The sequence below is a fragment of the Pleurodeles waltl genome, chromosome 4_1, assembly GCF_031143425.1.
Source record: "Pleurodeles waltl isolate 20211129_DDA chromosome 4_1, aPleWal1.hap1.20221129, whole genome shotgun sequence".
In the NCBI taxonomy this organism is placed as follows: Eukaryota; Metazoa; Chordata; class Amphibia; order Caudata; family Salamandridae; genus Pleurodeles; species Pleurodeles waltl.
The window spans coordinates 830,772,370-830,786,295 of NC_090442.1; the positions used below are offsets into that span (position 1 = coordinate 830,772,370).

The 13,926-nt window shown below is 45.1% G+C and overlaps 1 protein-coding gene across 1 annotated transcript in view; it reads left to right on the forward strand.

Annotated features, from left to right (window-relative positions):
- Positions 1–13,926, forward strand: part of BLTP3B (bridge-like lipid transfer protein family member 3B) — a 220,442-nt gene that overhangs the window by 150,206 nt on the left and 56,310 nt on the right. Inside the window, exon 15 of the mRNA XM_069229568.1 lies at positions 4,994–5,157. Coding sequence (XP_069085669.1) covers positions 4,994–5,157 — 164 coding nt within the window. The remainder of the gene's footprint in view (positions 1–4,993; positions 5,158–13,926) is intronic.

Below are 13,926 nucleotides of genomic sequence, written 5' to 3' on the forward strand. Positions count from 1 at the left end.
TTATTTTCATGTTCTCTTTATGTAACTTTTGGATGTGTGGCAAACAAAGTGCTATACTTTTAGAAAACTGTCTAAGCTACACCTTGATAGAACTATTTCACATATGTTGATTTGTGTAGGTTAGGGATAAAAAAATAATCTGTAATATAGTTTACAGTGTGGAACGGCAATAGAGGAGACCACAGTGTATCAGTTCCTCTTCTTGGACCTGCATGCATGGACGAGCCTCTCACCCCCTTTAAAAGGTTCTTCTGGAAAATTGCAAATCACTTGTGCTTTCTGACCCTTCTGTAGCAAATCAATCTGGCTTAGGTGAGTGCTAGGGATAAAACCTCTAGTGTATATTGCCTGCTTTGGTCACAGAAGGAATATTAGGTCCTTCTGCCATACAAAAAAAATTATTTTGTTCTTGAATGGATGGCAAAAACAGCTTTGTGCTGATTTTGCATTTGAAAGCTGTCTTTAATAGTGCAAGCTTTCTTCAACTAATACTTTCTCTCAATAGAGAGCATCCTGAAGCTCTACTGGTAAAGAGAAATCAAAAAAACTTTACTGAGGCCATTCCCATGTGCCTCCTACAACTGCAGATATTGGCAGGCCCAGTGCAAGATTTTCTGATACGGAGAGAGAGAGAGAGATGTTTAGTTATCGCCTTCTCATAGCAATGGAAAAATTTATGCTTCTAGAAACAATCTGGCACCCACTAGCACATAGTGCCATAGTCGGCAGTGTGGTATAGCAGTATCAGATCCCAGCCCCTGGCAATGCTATTCTCACAAAACAGTGTAATTACTTTGTGTTAATTACAAATGCTTTAATTTCATATTTATTTATATTTTACTTTTACGTTTATTTGTGATTTTTGTAAAGCACTATATGTTGACTTCTGCTTATTTCAAAGCAGTATCTTCAGCTTAGAAGTTAAAGGCCTGTCAGGAGGTATGCAACTGTATTTTTAGTAAGAACCCCTGTCCTTTTCCGGGTTTAGTTAATAGCAATTTTGATTAGTTTATTTTCAAAAGATTCACACGCTGCTTGTAGTTTGATTCAAATCTCAAATTAGGGCACGTATATAAAAGGTCTGAGCCCTTTTATGTCCAATAATCTGTTTCTGTGTATAATTCCCTTAAAGTGTTGTTCGTTAGATGGGAGACATTGAGCAAAGGTCTCTGGTCGGGACATAATACGTTGTACGTTTCTGTATATATTCAGGGCCTTTGCCCCAGTATGTTTTATGGATGGTGCACAAGGCTTTTAATATATTCTTGGTATCTACTGGAAGGAAATTGAGGGTTTAAGGGTAGCATTGATGTAGTCCCAGATGCAGAAGGAAAGGCCCATTCTGGTCTTTGGAGTGTGGCCATGAGTTTGTGCAGTATTCAGGATATAATATATTACAGTAGTTAGAGGGCACTTGGTGGTAATTTTGAAGCATTAAGAGGATTGAGTAGAGCTGCATGTTCACACACTGTGGTGCAGCATCGACTTGATACAGTTGTATTTTATTGTGCAGTTGTACTATGTATCTAGATTTTTTCCTGAAACACCATAGCCAAAGGGCAATTACAAGTACCATTCAAAACCTCTAAAGTCATCAAATAAGCCAGTTATAAGACAATGAAACCCCCAACTCACTTCTTCTACTCTCACACATGCCACAGATCTTAATAGATCTACACATTTACAAACTGCTTCACCGAAACCTAATTGGGCCTGTTCTCCTCTGAAGTGACAGCCAGCATGTCAGGCTACTGGGTTTTCTCAGTGTTGCTTTGAAATAGTGATCTATCTGTGCTTCTCTACCCTTTATAGTATTGCTTCCTTTCTATGTTGCCTGACATACATTTCTGTGGTTTACCATTGCTTGCACTGTGTTAACTAGAAACATGATAAGACTCCACCCCCATTTAGGATACAAAGGAATTGCTCTCACTGAAAAAACATAGCATGTTGGTTGGGTTTTATATAGGCTCTTACGTACTTGATAATGGCATTGCCAGAAATAGCTTAGCTTTTTTAAAACTACCCTCCTCTCAATGCAAAGAGTTGTTCCAATTAAACTGTTTACTTATTGACACCTGCTCCTCTTATTCCGGCATAATTCATCTATTAGACCCTATAAACCTCTTGTGAGAAATTGTGTTGTTGGTTGACTGGGTGTAAGCCCTGGACAAGCAACAGCTGCAGTCGCTTGCATGGTGAACCACAAAAAGACACTAAGTTAACCTGTGCTTAACCCTGGGTAGTTTGGCAGAAAAAGTAGTTTAATTTAGAGGCAATCTGTAAAGTATTTATTACTATTTGTGTGCTGCATAAAGAGAAACACAACACAATAAAAATCCCAAACCAATTTAGAACAATGGAGTACATTTTAATAAAATGATTTGACACCAAAACAACAAAATCCAATCAGTAGTACCGGAGTTATGATTTTAAAAGTTTAACGTTAAACATGCCACCTAGGAGGAAAAAGCGCCACCCGCTGACATCTGGTTGCACTAAACTAGGGTGAAGTCAAAAGTTTAGGCCAACCATGATGGAGGCAGGTTGGATGCACAAAGTGGATTGAGCCTGGTCAGAGCTTACCTTCGAACTTGGAAAAGTTTGAAGAAAAAGTATCTGAGAAGGTAGAAGTTAAGCGGGCAAGGCTGCAGAGGTGTCAGAGGAGAGAGCATAGTCATTGGATAGCCATGGAGGGAATCCACGGTGAAGATATTTACCTTGGACTAAGTCGGCAAAATGGAAGTCGAAAATCCCCAGCGGGACGAACCAAAAGGCTGTAGCCAAAGACAGTTCATGAGGTCGGATACCCCTTTGGCGAAGGACCGCTGAAACTGATTTGCTGCTGTGGAGAAGAACAAAGCAGGAGAAGGTGCAAAGTCAGTCTGACCGTCGATGCATCTTGGACGGATAAACAAGCAAGTTGGTCCTGGTCACCTTCAGTTCTCACAGCACTTTTTGGCCAAATTTTATCTAAGTCCTCAGTTTTGGAAATTGCCCATCCACCTTAAGCACCACAACCAAGGATGTAGGAGTGAATGGAGTCATCTTGTGGGTTCAGGACTCACTCAGGCTGGGTCTTGGTGCGGGTTCAAGATGGTGGGAGTCTGATATGTTCCTCTGGCTCTGAACAGAAGGCCAGCAAACTAGCCCTTGGAATAACTTCTGGAAGTCCTGGATTCAGGTGAAGAAGCAGGGTTCATCAGCATGGCTGGCCTCTGTGGGTTCAAGGCATGGTCCAGCCAACAAAGCAGTCCTTCCAGGTACTGCAACAGTCCAGCAAAGTGCACAGCAGGTCACATCAGCAGGCAGTCCTCTGAGAGTCCTTCCGCAGGTCCAGTAGTGAACTGAAGAGTGTGTCTGACAGTCCTTAATTTATACCCTGGTGCCCTTCTCCTAGAAGGTGGGAGAATTTTCCAGAATGATTATTTGAAATTCTGGGAGTTTCCTGCCTCCCCTGCCCTGGCTCCAAGCTGGCTGCATTGACAATACAGGGATGTTAAGCCTTTTGTGAGGAGACAGGGCACAACCTGTCCTGGTGCATGTGGGCTGTGCTCAGCTCCGTCTGCCCCCACCCCCATCCTGCCAGTTAATGGGGCATTCAGGCTCTGCTAATCCCACTACTGTGTGACCATGTGGGAGGAATTCACAAAGTCCTAACTGTCACCTACACCCAGTCGTATGACCTAAAACAGGTTACAGGTACTCTTGTACATTTAATCCCATATAGATAGTAAGCATCAAAAACAATAATCCACCTACATTTCACACCCGGGTGTTACAACATTATTGTGGGCACAATTGCAGTAACAGATTAAATAAACTGACTCTAATTATAAGACATTACTCATAGTCCTCATTTATCATGTCACTGAATTTGCTGCAATACGAGGTGCCACCACTATGCCATCAAACGCTCACTGGATGTGCTTCTAGTGCGATTATCATTTTGTTTCAGGAAGTGGATTTTCTCGACAGATTCAGAGACCTTTAGTGTTGTTAATTTTGGTAACATAATTACATTTTTAAATCCGGTTACTCCTGGCTAGAGTTTAGATTGAAGCACAGGAAATGTGAATTTCAAGTTCCTCCTCAGAAAGGAAATATAATCTGAAAACAAATTAATCTTATTTTTATTTTTGCGCTCTAGCCCTTTGAATCTAGAGTATTACCAAGTTCTTTGGCATGCCAATTATAAAGCAGGTGAGACATCAGCCCTTTCTTGGTCCTTTATTTAGTTTAGTTTCCTCAGAAAAATGGTTCTTAACTAATTTCCAGGTTCAAGGTTTAACATAACTGGCAGACCTGGCTTTGTGGTAAGTCTAATGTCTGTGATCAAATTGGTAAAGTATGTCCTATGTCTAATGCCTTGTGAAGAATGAAACAAACAGTTCCTGTCTTAGTCCTTACTGAAATACCTAGCTCCCTTTCCAGGTAGGAGGAGTCAATCAGAAAGACTCTCCATTACTTTCTACCGCTTTACCCCCACTTCACCATCACTGTTTGTTGGCCTATTTAAGGCCAGTGAGGAGCTGATCTTATGTTGGTGGTAAATACTACGTTTTTGGACAGTCCTATTACCAATTATGGGCATGATGGCTGTAATCAATATATCACCTAAAGTAATTTCATCTCTGGCGTTAATGCAACAGAGTGTTTTTCATTGGCAGTCAGTATTTATTAAATTTGTATGCAGCCATAGCTTATCATGCCTGCCATTTACCGGTTGTTGTAAGAGTGCCACAATTTTTAAAGTCAAGACCAATGAGGAACATGCACATGTTTTGGTCTGAGTGCAGAATACACTTGTATTAATGTAAAGTAATAACGGTATAACTTAGATGTTTTAATTATATTGTATTCTCTAGTTTTGCATAGCATGTATTTGTTTTGTGTATTTGATTGGCTCACTAGAGCTATTATGTATTGGTCCACATTTGATTTAATTTCGTGGTTGAATAATATTGGCCTATTATATTTATGTGTTGAAAAGTGAAATGGACGATGAGAGTTGCCCGTCTGATCTACCAGCCCTCTCAGTTTCTTACAAGAAAATGCAGAGAACTTCATCACAAGCTTCTTTGGACACCATTTCATATGACAGTATTTTGGAAGAAAATCTTCTAGACAGTGATGATGCCATGCTGATCGAAAAAGGTGAGCAGTAAACGTAAAAACATTGGAAATCCACAGAAGGTTTTTTAGCTGTATTATACACCTGCACATGGAAGGTGAGTAGAAGGAAAACAAGTTACTGTAAAGTGTAGATAGGTTACGAGACAAATAGGGACTTTGATCCCAATGTCTGTGTGTTTTATATTCCATCATGTCACATTTATAGCGCTGGTTACTTTGATATGCGTGTATACCCATGTTTACATTAACAAGTGTTTATAAAGCGTTCCTTCATTTTATATTTACATTGGGTAAATATAATAAACTAAAATAAAAAGCATCAGTCCATCACTAGATCACTGCACTTGCCTCTAAAAAGGATTTATCCAGTTGGTTTGTATTCCTTATACAAAGAACTGCAAAAGTCAATCTGTATGCAAATCTATGTATTCATCTGCTTTGAATTCTTTATATTCGCTAACAGATAGTTTTCTTAAAACAAGTAGGAAGATTTAGCATTATTTGATTAATCTCCTTGCAGTTTGTTTGACTATTTTTTATTTGCAAAGTAGAGCCTTATGTTATTTGTGTTCTCATATAGTGACTGATTTGTGACCTCTCAGTTGATAGTTTATAGAATGGGTCTCAGTACATGATTTCCTGAGCAGGGATTGTGAAACCCTCACCTCAAAAATGTTTTTTTTAATTTTTTTTTAAAATAAAATAAATCTTAGCAGTCACTATTTAGGGCAAGGGGCAGCAGCACCATACTTCACCTTTCCCTTTGTTTTCCATCCTGAGTCTCCTGAGTCTGGCCTCAATTAATCACGTGATCACAGAGGCCCAGTGGCAGCAGGAGGTGTGCACTGATATTCCTAGCTTTAAGTGGTACTGAAGAACTTGTAAAAAATAAATAAAAAAATGCAGGTATTTTGTTTAAAAAGAAAAAGGAAGGACTGCTTGAAAGCTTTTGATACATTTTGACTGCAAGAGATTATCTGTGACTGTTGGGGACATATTTAACACTATTGTGCAGCCTATATAGAACATGGCCGCTCCCCTCCACAGCTTCCGTAGCTTACGTGAAGAAGTAGACTGGAAGGCAACTATGTGACCTCTCGCCATGAGTCTTAGAAAGTCAGTTAGTAGGTGTGGTTATTTAGTAAACAGCACTCAAAAGAGGAGCAGTTCACCCTTTCTTTTTTTTTTTATAATGTAATTGGTAGCACGGAAGGATAAAAAACAGATTGAGCATGTTTTATTCTCTACATTTCTCATTTTATAACTTTTTCTGGTTTATCCTCTTCTCTCTATATCATATTCTTCTCCCTTTTCACATTCCCGTTCTCTTTATTCATTTTCCTGCTCCTCTTCTTTGACTCAGTTTGGACGATTTTCCCTTCGCTCTTCTGCTCCCTTTGTTCTCTTGGAAAGTAACTATTATGCTATGCTCTACTTCACTCTCCTTACCAATGCTGTTACTCTCATTCACTGCTAATCATCCTTTCCTTCATCCTCTTCCCTTTGATCTTTCTACCATTTGTTCACTAAACATCTACCAAACCTCCTTTGTCTGAAGCCAGTTGGGTTTCCTGATCCTAGTCCTTTCCATCCACAATGGTATTGGGCATGTTTTTGCACTAGCTGCCTCTGAGCTGTATGCAAAGCGTGAGTTTCTCTTCCCTGTTGACTTCTTTGCCTTATTTCTTAATTTCCAACTTATTCCACAAAACACCTGTTTCATGGACCACAGCAGCTGCTAAACCGCTTTTGTCAAAGCATAGAATGATCTCATCTGTCTTATCTGGAGGGTCTAGAATGCCTATTCCCTTATGCTTTTTTTTGCTTTTGTGCGACTCTGTTATAATAGAAATGATTTAAATATTTGCATCAATTGATGGACACTTTTGAAGTACTTGCTCTTTGGGAGTTAGTGTTTTGCACTTGAAAGCAAAGTTAAGTATGCATCTCTTAGTGTCTGCCAACAATTCCACTTATATGTTCCTCTCAGACAGACTCTTCCCAGTAGGAAATGCCATTAGTAATCTAAGAACAGATCACTTTGCTGGACACTTCACTGGGTCAACCATGAAATTCCCCCATTGGTGCCTCTGTGTACTAACACTATGGTTCATGCCCACACTGCTTTCACCCAAAAGGCTCCTCATGACAATGCTCAGTATTTTTGCAATGGAGAGTAAGAATTGAAACTCTCCAATGACGTGGGCTTAAAAATGCCTAGTACAAAATTTCTGGACTTCTGTTATTTTATTACCGCATTACATTACTAAATTGGTGCATGGAGTATAGTAGGTAACTTCTCCAAGCATGCCATGCTGGAGGTCTAGTTTTTAGATAAGAATCGTAAGAAGAAGAGCAATTCCAGTTGCACAATCATGAAACTACATTTCATGAGAGGTTGGGCCAGTGAGAAGGCATCCTCCATGTCACAAAAATACACCTCACATGCCCTTCTAATGCCATAGTGACATGGGCCTTTAATTAGTCTGTTGTGCAAAACTGGCTTGAACTTTAACTTCCTGTGAAGGCTTTTTTGTTGAGTCCATTTACACAGTGCCCACGATATACCATTAGTTGTTTTCATTGTCGCCGTCATTTACAATCTTTTGATTGCTTAGGTCCCATAAGCTTACCTTCCTTTCTTGTGTTCGCTCCTCACAGGAGCATGGACCAAGTAGGAGCATGGAACAAGTACATGTGTTCTTCCTTGTCTTTGTTGTTCCTCAACTGTGTGCAATGCTTTTTAATTTTTTCATGTTATAAGCGTTTTGGTATAATCCCAGGATTTGCAATGTGCTTTCCTACTTTTGACACAGGCATACAGCTTCTTATTTATGTTGCTTTTAACCTATCTGCCGTCTCTATTGATGCTTTAGTCACTTACATCCACAACTGTACTACTCTTTTCTACTCCACTCTAACCACTCCATTTTACACCACTCTAATCTAAGTTGCTCCACTCTACTCTATGCTGCTCCACTCTATGCCACTCCACTCTAGTCTACGCCATGCCACTCTACTTTAAGCCACTCCACTCTACACCACTTCACTCTGTGGGGTCTGCCATCAAGCTTTTGGCCATCCTCAGGTGTGTCATATGCACAGATTTTGTGAAGCTTAGTTCCCTAAATTGATGGTGGGACATGGAGTTTATTGATACCATTTTAGTGCTAAATCTGTTAGAAAGGGTTGATCACATTTTGACTCCTAATAGGATATTTTTCACAAATTATTTTGCTTTCTTTTGGATTATCTTTAGGCACTGGTTACAGTTAGGTGAATGTAGGGCTCTTTAAACCTCATAGAAATTATGATATCTGATAGAGACTTCTAGCTGCAGCTTCCTTACCTTAGAATTCCCTGGCGTCAGCTTTGAATCCAGAGTTTTTTCTGAGCAGTACCCTGTGCGAGCGCCGTCGGGCGTCGTCGTTCAGATCCGCATGCGTCGACCAGCTCCGCGTGCGTCGGCGTCGTTGGAGCCGTCTGACGTCACGGTTGTCTATTTAGACGCCGTCTCGGTGCGCGTACGTCAGTTCTTTTCCTTCCGCGCCGGTTAAGCGCAGTTTTGGAAAGAGCTACCCTGCTTCGACCCCAAGTCCTCTTCCTCGCATTCGAGGTCTTCCGAAGGTAAGAGGCACAAGAAGAAGAAGAAGTCCAAGCGGACTTCGTCTTTGTTATGCCCGTCGGCCGACGAGGCGTCTAGGGAACGTCGACGTTCCGAGCGCAGTTCTGCGGAGCTGTCGCCAGGGTCGACTCTGCATCTTCCCCCCCTTTCCGGAGACCGGATCGACCCCCGCTCAGCTCGTTTTTGAGCGGGCTGCACCCTCGGGTGGGTCTTCGGGCCCTGTGGGGTCAGCAGGGGCCCCTTCGGATTTGACGGCGACGGCTTCGGCGGCGTTGGGGACCCCAGGATCCGATACCGGATCCGGACCGGCGCCGGTCTCTCACAGTCGGCCTCCTTCGGCGCCGGGTCCGACGTCGACGATTCCGCCTCCGGCACCCTCCGGTGGCAGCCCCATCCTTATTCCGGATGATCCGGAGCGACGTCGTATGACGTCGACTCCGACTTCGACAGAGCCAATTCGGCCCAGATCATTGTCTGAGCATTATTTGGAACAGCCAGATGCAGGAGAGGAATGGGAGGGGTCTGAGGAACCTTTAGAATCTGGATTGCAACAGGACTGGTATGAGAATCTAGGGGAGGCCAGTGGACTGGACACGTCTCCAGATACTGGTATGCTCTCTCTTCCTAATGTGGCTACGGAGTGGGGTGCTTCTTTCGCTATGGTGGTTCGTAGGGCAGCTGAGGTCTTGGACCTAGATTTGCCTACGGTGCCAGTCAGGACGAATATCCTAACAGAAGTGCTTCAGCCGGGGGTGTCAACATCAGAGCTGTTGTTGCCCTTCAATGAGGCTCTTACAGACGTCCTTCTGGGTACGTAGTCCAAACCCAGCACAGGGGCTCCTGTGAATAGGACGGTGGGCCACCGCCATAGGCCCGCTCCCAGCGACCCTAGTTTCCTGACTCAACACCCCACTCCTCAGAGCTTGGTTGTCCAAGCCTCTACTTCCCGTGGTGCCTTCCCTTCTGCTCCCCCGGATAGGGAATCCAAGAGGCTGGATCATCTTGGGAAGAAGATGTTTTCTTCCACCAGCCTGGCATTGAGGTCCGTAAACACCTCTTGCCTATTGGGCCATTATTCCCATACTTTATGGGATACGGTGGCGCAAGTGCTGCTCCAGGTCCCGGAGGGCATACGGGACACTCTCACCCAGTCTGTCAAATATGGGAGAGATGCAGCCAAGTTTACGATCCGGTGTGGCTTGTACACGACCGACTCGCTGGGCAGAGCGATTTCATTGTCAGTGGCCCTACGTCGCCACGCCTGGCTACGTTCTACTGGTTTTACAGGGGATGTCCAGTCTAGCTTGATGGACATGCCCTTTGATGGCTCTTGCCTTTTTGGTGAAAAGGCAGACTCCGCACTTGAGAGGTTCAAGGATTCTCGAGCCACGGCCAGTTCCTTGGGCCTTTCAGCGCCGGCACGACAGCAGTCTCTTTCGCCCCTATCGAGGCTTCGGAAGGGGTGTGGTACCACGCCAGCCACCGTTTAGCCACCGTCCTCAGGCTTCACAGCATCCCGGAAGAGGACGTGGTCATGGTACCATCAGACCCAGAGGGTCTGGCCAGAGGTCGGCCGCCACACAGCCCCCCTCCACTGCGCCCAAGCCCTCCTAGTGTGGTTCTGCGGGATCATGTCCGTCCAGTTGGAGGGAGGATTCCTTTTAATCTCCCTCACTGGCTTTCCATCACCACGGACAAGTGGGTCCTGCAGATCATACGGAAGGGCTACTCCCTTCCCTTCCAGTCTTTCCCTCCTTCTATCCCTCCGACAAAGGAATGGCTGATGGAGGACCATCTAGGTTTGCTCCGCGAGGAAGTTACAGCTCTCTTGTCCAAGGGAGCCATAGAAAGAGTCCTATATCAGAAGTAGGCAGTGGTTGTTATTCCCGCTACTTTCTGATTCACAAAAAGAACAAAGGCCTTCGCCCTATCTTGGATTTAAGGGACGTCAATCTCTTCCTCAAGAAGGAGAAATTCAAGATGCTCACTCTTGCTCAGGTTTTGTCTGCCCTAGACCAAGGAGACTGGATGGTAGCGTTGGATTTGCAGGACGCATATTTCCATATTCCTATCCTGCCAGCCCACAGGCGTTACCTGCGGTTCGAGGTGGGCCACGAGCACTTTGAGTTTACCGTGCTTCCTTTCGGTCTCACCAGTGCCCCTCGGGTGTTCACAAAGGTGATGGCGGTGGTGGCAGCTCATTTGCGCAGGTCAGGGATCTCAGTCTTCCCCTACCCAGACGATTGGCTGTTGAAGGCTCCTACACCGCCAGGCTCTAGTCACCCACCTCCAGACGACGGCGGACCTCTTGCATTCGCTGGGGTTCACTATAAATGTGCCGAAATCACACCTGACTCCCTCTCAGAAGCTCACTTTCATCGGAGCTGTTCTGGACACAGTGCAGTATCGGGCTTATCCTCCCGATCAGCGGGTTCAGGATATTCAGGTTACGATTCCGATGTTTCGGCCTCTATCCTGGATCTCGTGAGACAGACTCTGAGGCTGCTGGGACTCATGGCTTCTTGCATCCTGTTGGTCAAGCATGCCAGATGGCGCATGAGGGCTCTGCAGTGGGACCTGAAGTTCCAATGGACACAGCATCAGGGAAATCTTACCGATGTGGTTCAGATCTCGGAGGGGACTGCAAAAGATCTGCAGTGGTGGTTAATGAACTGCGAGTGGGTGAAGGGCAGACCCCTCTCCCTTCCCCAACCAGATCTAACGGTAGTGACAGATGCGTCACTTCTGGGATGGGGCGGCCATCTGGGGGAGGTGGAGATCAGAGGTCACTGGTCTCCGGCGGAATCCGGGATCCACATCAACTTGTTGGAGCTTCGGGCAATCCGGCTAGCATTAAAAGCATTTCTTCCTGTTGTGAAAGGGGAGGTGGTGCAGGTGTTCACAGACAACACTACCGCAATGTGGTACTGCAACAAGCAGGGCGGTGTGGGGTCGTGGACCCTTTGTCAAGAGGCTTTACGTCTCTGGCCATGGCTGGAACAGCAGGGCATGACCCTGGTGGTTCAACACCTGGCAGGTTCTCTAAACGCCAGAGCAGACGAACTCAGCCGAAAATGCTTAGAGGATCACGAATGATGTCTCCATCCGGAGGTGGCGCAAGGACTCTTTCAGCAGTGGGGAGAGCCTTGGTTAGATCTGTTCGCCTCCGTAGAGAGCGCGTAATGTCAGCAGTTTTGCGCGATGGAGTTTCCAAGGGGGCTATCGCTAGGCGACGCTTTTCGTCACAAGTGGAGTTCAGGCCTCCTGTACGCTTTTTCGCCTATACCACTTCTGCCCAGAGTTCTCAAGAAAATCAAGAACGACCGGGCCCAAGTAATCCTAGTGGCTCCGGATTGGGCACGGAGAGTTTGGTATCCAGAGCTTCTCAAAATGAGCATCGGTCCTCCAATCAGGCTGCCTCTTCAGGAGGATCTTCTGTCGCAGCAGCAGGGGAAGGTTCTCCACCCGAACCTGTCAACTCTGCGCCTTCATGCGTGGAGATTGAGCGGCGACAGTTGATGGTTTATGACCTCCCTCCCGAGGTCTGTGATGTCATTCTGGCAGCCAGGCATCCCTCTACTAAGTCGATCTACGCCTGGCGTTGGAAACGTTTTGTTTCGTATTGTTCAGAGAGGTCTATTGATCCTCTTTCTTCTTCTCTGTCTAACATCCTTTTGTTTATTTTGTCTCTCGCCCAGCAGGGTTCCTCCTTGGGGACTCTCAAGGGCTATCTTGCAGCCTTATCGGCTTATCTTCAGTTGCCCGATCAACCATCTCTGTTTAAATCACCTATAGTACAGAGGTTTTTGAAAGGGCTTGTACATCTATTCCCGCCTGTGCCTTTCGTTATGCCCCAGTGGGATCTTAATTTGGTTCTTACCTACTTATGTGTGCTCCCTTCGAGCCCTTGCATAACTGTCCTCTTCGGCTGCTTACTATTAAGACAGCTTTTTTGGTGGCAATTACATCTGCCAGAAGAGTTAGTGAGCTACAGGCTTTGTCATCAAAACCGCCGTATCTCACAATCTTTCCTGAAAAAGTGGTTCTCAGAACTCGTACCTCTTTCCTCCCCAAGGTGGTGACCCCTTTCCATCTGGGTCAAAATATCACCCTACCCACCTTCTTTGCACCACCGCATCCCTCTAAGGAAGAGGAGCGTCTCCATCGGCTGGACCCAAAAAGAGCATTATCGTTCTACCTTGACCGCACTAAAGAGTTCCGGGTGGACGACCAACTCTTTGTGGGGTATGTTGGTGCAAAGAAGGGTCGGGCAGTGCAGAAACAATCCATTTCGCGCTGGGTCGTTCTCTATATAAAAATATGCTACGCTTTGGCGAAGAAGCAGCCTCCCGAGAGCTTGAGAGCTCATTCCACTAGGGGAAAAGCTGCTACCACTGCGTTAGCACGTGGTGTACTGGTGGTGGACATTTGTCAGGCTGCAACGTGGGCTTCTTTGCACACGTTCGCAAAACACTACTGCCTGGATAGCGAGGTGAGGAGAGAGGGTCATTGCCCGGTCTGTTTTGCAAGACTTTTCATGTGTAAAAATCTCCTGCAGACCCATCGCCATGGGTTATAGCTTGGGTATCTATTCTAAGGTAAAGAAGCTGCAGCTAGAAGTCTCTATCAGATGAACAAGTTACTTACCTTCGGTAACGAGGTATCTGGTGGAGACTCTATCTAGCTGCAGATTCCTTACACCCGCCCAAGCCTCCCCGCTCTGGGGAAATTTTTCTCATGTAGATATGTATATATATGTATTTATGTGTACATATGTATATTTTTGATCTTGGCATCTTTTTGCCTTTCTTAAAGGCATGAAAGAATTTTTTACTCCAAACAGTTATAGAGGTGAAATACATGATAGTTGGTTCTTCCATGACTCTGCGCTTCTGGCGTGGGAAGTTGTGGAAAAGAACTGACGTACAAGCACCGAGACGGTGTCTATATAGACAACCGTGATGTCATAGACGGTTCCAACGACGCTGACGATGCACGCGGAGCTGGTCGACGCACATGTATCCGAATGATGCCGCCCGACGGCGCGCGCCAGGGTACTGCTCAGAAAAAACTCCGGATTCGAAGCTGACGCCAGGGAATTCTAAGGTAAGGAATCTGCAGCTAGATAGTCTCTACCAGATACCTCGTTACAGAAGGTAAGTAAC